General features: G+C 36.3%; 1 protein-coding gene across 3 annotated transcripts; it reads right to left on the bottom strand.

Annotated features, from left to right (window-relative positions):
- Positions 1–1,044: 1,044 nt before the first annotated feature.
- Positions 1,045–7,963, bottom strand: LOC109210060. Of its 3 annotated transcripts, none has more exons than XR_002065481.1 (7): positions 7,707–7,963; positions 6,632–6,705; positions 5,914–6,007; positions 4,019–4,236; positions 3,673–3,917; positions 3,513–3,593; positions 1,045–1,251 (listed from the first exon to the last, which is right to left on the bottom strand). XR_002065481.1 is itself a non-coding variant. In XM_019373434.1 (7 exons), exons 4-7 carry the CDS (start codon positions 3,871–3,873, stop codon positions 1,226–1,228), a joined length of 339 nt encoding a protein of 112 aa, XP_019228979.1. In that variant the 5' UTR covers positions 3,874–3,917; positions 4,019–4,236; positions 5,914–6,007; positions 7,707–7,963; the 3' UTR covers positions 1,045–1,225. The 3 variants fall into 3 exon arrangements, 1 of the variants encoding a protein (XP_019228979.1); XM_019373434.1 differs by lacking the exon at positions 6,632–6,705 and adding an exon at positions 2,781–2,811; XR_002065480.1 differs by lacking the exon at positions 6,632–6,705.
- Positions 7,964–8,586: the final 623 nt, after the last annotated feature.

Genomic DNA, 8,586 nt, shown 5'->3' with positions numbered 1-8,586 from the left:
ACATGTGCCTCTACCCAAGAACTGGTGTCACATCATCCACGGACTACTAAGAGTACTAATACAACCGTTTGAAAGAAGTATAACACTGTTGTCTCGAAAACATGAGATAACATAATGAAATATAAGATAGAGGAGACGCCGGGCCTGCGGACGCGTGCAAGGCTACCTCGGAGTCTCGGTGGACTGAAGGTTGGCTTCCGAGCTACTACTGCTGTCCGGGACCTGGATCTGTGCAAAAGAGCACAGAGTGTAGTATCAGCACAACCGACCCCATGTGCTGGTAAGTGCCTAGCCTAACCTCGGCGAAGTAGTGACGAGGCTAGGACCAAACTATCAAGTAAACCTGTGCAGTTATATAATATACAGCGGAAAGTAAAGCAGGTATAAGCAAGTAAGGATGGGAGGGGGAAACATGCTTCGGGGAATAACAGGTAAAAACAGAATATCAAGAGAACTATAAAGGAGTCAAAATCCAACCACTAGCAAGAATAAGGAAAACATACTACTAGAAATTAGGTCTATGGCAACCCTTCCAAAACCGTGGCAATAGATACACTAGCCGTCCCTATAGGGCTATCAGAGCAGATTTGGAGGCGTTCCGCGATTCAGTGTTACAATAGGTCTATTGGAACGGTTATTTGTAACGGTTTCAAAACTATCTCCATATAGGGGGTATTGTAACGATTATGGTACTGTCACCATTGTTTTATTTATGGGAACGGTTGTATTTTCTATTGGGATGGTTATAAACCATTGTGGTATAATTATTCCAGCGTTTTTTAAGTCTATTGCAACGGTTTTGATGATATATTGCAACGGTTTTGTGATATTGGAACAATTATCAGTACCCTACAGCAATGGATATTGTTACATATTGCAACGGTTATTAGGGAATGCTATTATTATTTTCTTGGTCTACTGGAACGGTTATATGCTCTATTGCAACAATTCACAATTGAATTTCTGATATTTATGGAAGCAAAATGAGAAATATTTTCCTAATGCAATGAAATTTTTAACTCATAACTTATATAAACCACAAAATAAAATTAAAATATTCAAATAGCATTACTCATACAAAAACAAAATGTGAATACATTGTTTGATCAACAATTCAAAAGTCAAAATAGATGAGTTTGCATACAAAAAGTTCTAAACTAAAATATCTTTGAACATGATGATAGAAAGTTTAACAACGATCAACAACACTCAAGTAAGGTCTTCGTCACTGCTTTCTTCCGCAAGCTGCACCTACAAAAGACAACCAGAAATAATTAAATAATTTTTTTAAAAGATAATTGAATCACAAAGTAATTGAATGACCAATTTGATAACTCCAAAAATTTCGAACGCTCTAAATTCTTAAATTTTTCGGCAGAGTTTCCTTTGTATATACGACCATCCCAATATTTTCAACCTGCTCAAAACATCATTATCCTTGCCGTGGTGCATATCCAAATCAAAAAACATAAGGATATACATCTAACTAGGGAAGTAACAAAAATATATAGCACTTCTCTGATCAAAAAACAAAACTAGGGAAGTAACAAAACTATATAACACTTCTCTGATCAGAAAACAAAACTAGGGAAGTAACAAAACTATATATCCAAATCAGAAAATATAAGGAGATACATCTAACTAGGGAAGTAGCAAAACTATATAGCAAGACAAAGGGCAAGACAGCCCTCAGACATAGAGGCATAATACAACCACCGACTATCTCGTTTCATTGTTTAACTCCTAGTTTCCTTAAGTCTCAATATTCATAGACATAGAGGCATAATGCTCTTAGCAACTTAGAAGCATGAGTACAGTTCTCTGGTGTCTTAAATCCCAATCTGATCCAAGAGTAAACTAGTTTTACTTTAATATTAAGTATGTACTATTTGTTTTTAAGAAGGTTGCTTCTTTTCGTGGATATCTCAATTAGCATAATTCACTTTTGTTCATTAGCTGGGTCTTGATACTTGTCAATGTTTAGATCGTAGAGGTTACTCTGTGTATATATTGGTATTTGCTCAAATGTCTTGCTTATTCTTGCTTCATTGACAGCTTCAGTCAAGGAAAGTAGACAATTTTAACATAGATGAAATTTCTTGTCTGTAGCAGAAAAGATTCTCATGGAGATGAACATCCACATTTTAGGCTCTTCAGATTTGTGTACTTAGTCTCCTAATTGATAGGTATACTGCACTCATGCTTCTCAGTCTCAATATTCTCCAAAGGCGTTGTCGCTTAAGAAGGCTATTGAAGATAGAATCACAAAGGGTAATGACAAGAGACTTCATCACACAATTATGTCTCTACACAAGAACTTGGCTAAATAAGCAACGCCACACAGAAATCTACCAAGGTCACTTGGGATCTACAAAATCACTCAACAAAGTACCATAATCAAATATATCCAGACACAATCTTCCACAGCGCGAGTTTGCTAAAAGTGATAACAGTAAACTAAAATTGATAATTCATTTCTACCAAGTTTAAACCGTGGCCTTGCTGATGGAAAATAGACCTGAATGAACATAAAAGATTTCTCTTACAAAATGGCACTGCATCATACTTGATGTTTGATGTAACAGAACCAAGATTTCATAGCTCAACTGTTAAGGCATAAGCTATTGAACTGTATAGAGAGAGAGAGAGGAATACAATAGCTTTTAACGGAGTAGAGAAGGATTTTGTACACTAGAGGAATACAACAGTATGCGCACATGAAGTACCAAACTAAGACAGTAGATCTTACAAAAATTATTAAATTTTCAATGATTTAATACCTGGAATGAGTTGTCCTTTCTTGTCTTTTTCCTAGTTACATGAAAGTGAGTTAGGACATGCAACAAATGTATTAGGACATGAGAAATCTGGAATTGAAGCAGCTACTGTATGTTCAAAGTTGGAGGCTACTATTGCATTGAATGCAACTGGTGATCGACCTACTGTTGGGGAGAAACGGGGCAGAAATTGGGCAAAAATTGGGCAGAATTTGGGAAGAAATGGGGCAGAGTTTTTCTGAAAACAATTCGCCAGCATTTCGGCGCTTTTTGGACGTTTAGAAAGAAAAAGAAGAGGAAGAGGAAGAAGAAGAAGAGAAGAAGAATGAAAATAAAAACATATCTCCAATCATGAAATACCATCTAACGACCTAGCTGGTCGATCAGGGAACTCAATACACTTATGAAGAAGGAGAATATGCTTATGATTCAGACAAGAAATACGAAGAAGATGAAGACGAGTATGTATCCAAAAGCTGGGCAGATCAGGTTGAGGATGAGAAAGGGAACGAAGCTGATTCACTAGTCAATTACGAGGCTTGTGATGAGCAAAATACCAGTCCTACCAATTCACAAAAGATCAATACACCAATTTCAAAGGCAGTAACAGGCAAGAAGAAAAATAAGGTGCAGAAGGTGCGCGATGAAACATTGAAGATGCACGATAAGCAGGCCCATAATTCTGCTAAGAAGTAGTTCAAGAAGATGAAGAAGAACAAGTAAAAAGTCACATACCTGGAGTTTCTCAGAGTTCCAATACCTAAGGAGTTCCTTAAATTGAGAAACTGGAACATCTTCAGGAATATCATATTTATCCTACAATTGGTGTCAAATCTGTTAGTGCAGAAAATATGAAAGATTTTCAATCAAAAATTAAAACTTAAGAAGTTCAGACCTTGGTATATTCCCATATATCCTCTTTTGTGTCCATCTTCCTCCAATCCAAAATATCAAGAGGACATAGAGTCGCATTCCTTGCCAATGTGCCGAGGAAGCTTCCAAACTCTGTCACAACTGCGTCACTAGGACCGACGGGTTGATTTAAGTTGTTAAGTAAAATGTATTTACGCTCATGTCGTCCATGTACACTTTTCATCTTTGTTTTTCCTCTTTTTCTTGTTTGATTAGAAGGGCCTTCAACTATTCAAACCAAACAAAACCACCAAATCACTATTGTTGGTACATTTTTTATGACTGAAATAGGATGTAAATATTTTTAGATAAAGTCTATAGGTTCTTACCTTGTTCTTCACATTGTTCATCTTCAACAAGAGTTGTAGAATCCAACTGAACTTGTTCCTCTATTACTTGTTTGATTGTCTAGCGGGAACAACATATTTTTGGCTAAACGAAGTCCTTATTTGGTTTGCCAAAGATGCCATTGTTCCAGGTTTTGTGTATGTTGCGCTTATCTTTTTTTTGGGCTTTGAAGGTCTTTCTTGACTCATATCTATCAAATCTGATGAAGAATACAAATAAAAATAGCTTTATTAGGTATTACTAGATAGGGAAGCCTGTGCCATTGGCACGGGCCCAACATCGCTACATGTTCCAATTTATGTAAACATTAATCTAGAGATCTGGTTAGAGAGAGAATACCAATATGGAATTACAGTAAGCTCAGAAAAAGGTCATACAGAAACACACCCAACATATATGAAACAAAAGGGAAAATATTAATTTTGATTCAATAATCGCAAATTGAAATGCAAGGATTAACTCATACAGACCCATGCTTGCATGTAATTCACCTACCAAAATCAAGAGTTTAGAATTTAAGTTGCCAACGTATAGGATAACTGAAGGTTCCTCTCTTAATACTTCATTCTATAAGATTTTTACCGTCTCGATACAAGCTTTGTGTTGCTTTGACGCAAATATAATGCTTAAGTGGGAGCAGGAGGCCAAATTTTAAAAAAACGGGTAACTTCAAACCTGTGAAAATTTGTCCTGTTTTCATGATTGAAAAGTACAATTTCTGCATTGGCTTATCTACTGATATTTCCTCTTGTAACTTAGTATACTTAGTATAGGGGTATTGGTACAATTTCTCAATCATGTTTGCCCTCCAAAGTTAGAACTAAAAGTAATTGCACTGTCTTACAAAATGGTACATATCGACATTAATAACTTTTGTAATCTTTCAGAAATGCAGCAGCACAGTTTGCAGAAGAAAAATATATAAGGAACTTATGTAGCACCACTCAGAACTATTCTTCCTACTATTATATTCATGTGGGGTTGTTTATCTCAAATCATTTTCTTTTTTGTTCAAATGCATAATTTCATTTTTTTTCTTTATGTTTTGGTTTACAGGAGCTCAAAGTTGGAACTGAGGGAGAAAGATATAGATGAAGTGAAAGCAAGATGCATTCCAAGAAGGCCAAAGAATCAATCCACCAGAAAGGAAGGAAGCGGTGACTTGTATTGCAGTAGCAGTGCTAGTATTTCAAGTAGTAGCAGTAGCCAACATGGTAGCAAAAGGGTAGTGGTTCAACCCCAAGTCTAGAATCTTAATTAAGCCATAATTTAGAGAATCAGTCTCATATGATTCGCAAATATGAAGTTCAAAATTCAAGTTTTTATGAACTCAACTTCTTCGATTTTAGGTGTGCTCCAGTCATCTATCATATTTCAAACCCATCAAAAACTAATCATTTAGGATTTACAGCCATTGAATATGAATACAAGCTCTTCATAACTTAATTTCTTCCACTTGGGGTACTTAACTCTCACTTTACCTTGAAACAAAAAAGGATGCATAAGAAACTCAATAGAGAAGACATAAGAGGACAGCAGTGATCAAAGACACTTTGAAACCAAAATAAACAGATTATGACCAAAAACAGAGAAATTAAAGGCATAAATAAGAGGGAGAAATAAGAAGATACGCAATATAGATAATGAAGAGGGATAATCACATGCACAACTTCCATGAGGAAGAGAATCGTAGCTTCTAGTGTGTTTAAATAAGAATGAAATTTGACAGGGGTTTCCTTTCTTAAACGAATTGAAACTTTTGACTTGAATCTTGCTGAGTTGGAAAAGATGCATATATGAGATGGTTTCCAAGTAATGGCATATTAGTTATCAAACACATAAGGCAAGAGGAAGTACGTGAGCTCTTAACACTTACACTGACTTCAATACGATGATCTGTTTCACTGGCTTGCTTAAGTTTTGCAGATGTATCTTTCACTAATTGACCAATATGGACCCTCGTCTTGTGCCTGTACTTAAGAAAAATCAGCATAAGCGCCAACTGAAACCAAGCTTTTTAATCGAATGATAACCAGTACTAACTACAGGATAACAGGGAATCCACATTGAAACACTGTAAAATCTCATTATTGCAGCAATAGCAGCAACATTGCTGTACTAACGGGAAAACAGAAATAGAACTGAAGAGGTAGTATTAACTATAGAGATCTGCTCATGTAATGGTTAAACGTGAATGCCAGATTCTGATTCATGATTCATGATGGTCACATATTATTTCTGTCCTCACCCCAATTTTACCAGTGACCATCACCAGCTCTATTTACTTTTCACATGAGAATGAGTGACACAACATTCAACACCAGTCCAATAAGCACAATAAGCACCGGATGTGCACACAAAAAATGTTTCTATATCAGACATAGTATGCTCGCAGCACATTTAGATTTATGTCCATACAAAAATCTGTGCACCAAAGGTCATACGCAAAAAGTGAAAATTTAAAACAAAAGTTGTTTCAATATTATAAAAGCTTGGAATGAAACAAACTATGCTTGAACTATAAATTATAAAAGCAGTAATGCAGATAAAGAAGAAAAATTGCAGCAGTAACGCAGAGAAAGAAGAAAAATTACAGCAGTAACGCAGATCGGAAAAGACGGATTCGAATACGTTCCTTTCAACCAGACATATAAAGCACCGATTCGACCTACAATTGAAGTGTATTGCTAATTCAAAATTCACATGATAAACCAATTTTAGTCACAAATATGTAACCAACAGATTTGAACTCAAATAGTTTAGAATACTCTAAGAAGCCTATATTCGATTCAATTACTAACGAATCTTCAATGAAGTGCTGCTTTCAAATTTATTCGACCATTAAAATCAGACAAACCAACTCGCAACAAATGTTTTCTTCTAATTCAAACAATATCTTAGCTGAAAAATCATTTAAACCCCCAGCTCTTATCATATTTCAATCAGAACCACGAGAGCAACATCGCAAACAACAGAGAAAAGGAGGAAAAAGGGACCTGAATCATTTTCAAGCGTATTTGAATCTCCGAGGATCACAACTTAATGAGATTGAACTCGATTGAAAAATAAGCACAGCAACAGAACCTCAATTTAAGCTACACTTGTGAAATTAGAACCCCAAAGCAGAGAACCGATCGACCAATACAGATTCAATTTCTTTGAGAATTTTCTGTCCAAAAATTGATTCAACCAGCTCGAGCAATGTACAAATTGAAGAGGAAAATAGCAACCCAAACCCAAACAGAGAACCGGAACTGGGCAATCGGCCCCAAGTTCAGCGAATCAAACCAACAACTGAAGCAAATCGACCCTCGGCTACACCTCAGATGCAATCCATAGTTGAAAATCGGGTTAAGAAACTAATGATTTTTTTATGTATTTTCTGTTTAGAAATCGGAAGAAACAAACTCATAGAACTATAATTCTTCTTTGGGATTCTTGTTTGAATAGAAAATCCTACAGTTATACAGAATACCAAAGAAGACATTGAGCATCGAACGTCGATAGCAAACATCGAGCATGGATTTCTAACACGAAATAAAAACCCAACAACAAAATCCCCAATTTTACAAACTAAAAATCTTAAACAATATTTGAGCAAAACAACAATTTTTCAGCAAACCAAATTACAGAAAGTATGTAGAATAATGGGTTCACAAAGAATATTACCAAAGAAGAAAGCAGATCGAAGAAGCTGCGAAAAATTTCAATGCTCAGCTAACAACCATACAAACACCGAACAGGGGAAAACACCAACAGCCTACGTCGGAGATTGCCTTATATTAGCTGGAGCAGGTCGTCATTCGCCGGAGCAGGTCGTCATTCGCCGGAGCAGGTCGTCGGATTTTTCAAGGTTGAATATTGAGAGAGATTTGGTGGGTTTCAGAGGAGAAAATAGCGTCTGTTTAATTTTGAGGGTTTTTGGGTTTTCTATGTTCTTTTAACTAAAATATAACTTAAAAAAAGTTATTAAAATAATGGCGGGGTAAATATGTACAGGAGGGAAATTAAGGGGGGGAAAATAAACCGTTCCACTGTACTTTTATTTCATAAAACCGTTCCCACAAAGTACTCTATTGTGTCGCTTTCATAAACTGTCTCCATAGCTAAACTTATGGTGACGGTTGTAATACTATTGGAACGGTTATTCTGTAGAAGCGTTCCAAAAGCGTTTTGACTCTATTGGAACGGTTAAAACTGTTCCAAAATATTATTTATTGTAACAGTTGCATAACCGTTACTAAATAACTGTTCCAATAGGACCATTTTCTAGAAGTGACAAAGGCAGATTTCACTTTCTTTTCACATCTTGTTGCAGGCGTGCAACCCGATTCCATTTCATGTATCTCGTGGCAGGTGTGCCACCCGCTCCCATTTCATTATACCTCGTGGTAGGCGTACCACCCGCTCCCATTTCATTATATCTCGTGGTAGGAAAACCACCCGCTCCCATTTCATTATATCTCGTGGTAGGCGTACCACCCGCTCCCATTTCATATTGTTGCGGCATGCAACCCGATCCATATATAACATTGTTGCGGCGTGCAAC

The sequence above is a fragment of the Nicotiana attenuata genome, unplaced genomic scaffold (assembly GCF_001879085.1).
Source record: "Nicotiana attenuata strain UT unplaced genomic scaffold, NIATTr2, whole genome shotgun sequence".
Lineage (NCBI taxonomy): Eukaryota > Viridiplantae > Streptophyta > Magnoliopsida > Solanales > Solanaceae > Nicotiana > Nicotiana attenuata.
Note: the sequence above shows the minus strand (reverse complement) of the source record. Positions and strands in the feature narration are given on the sequence as shown.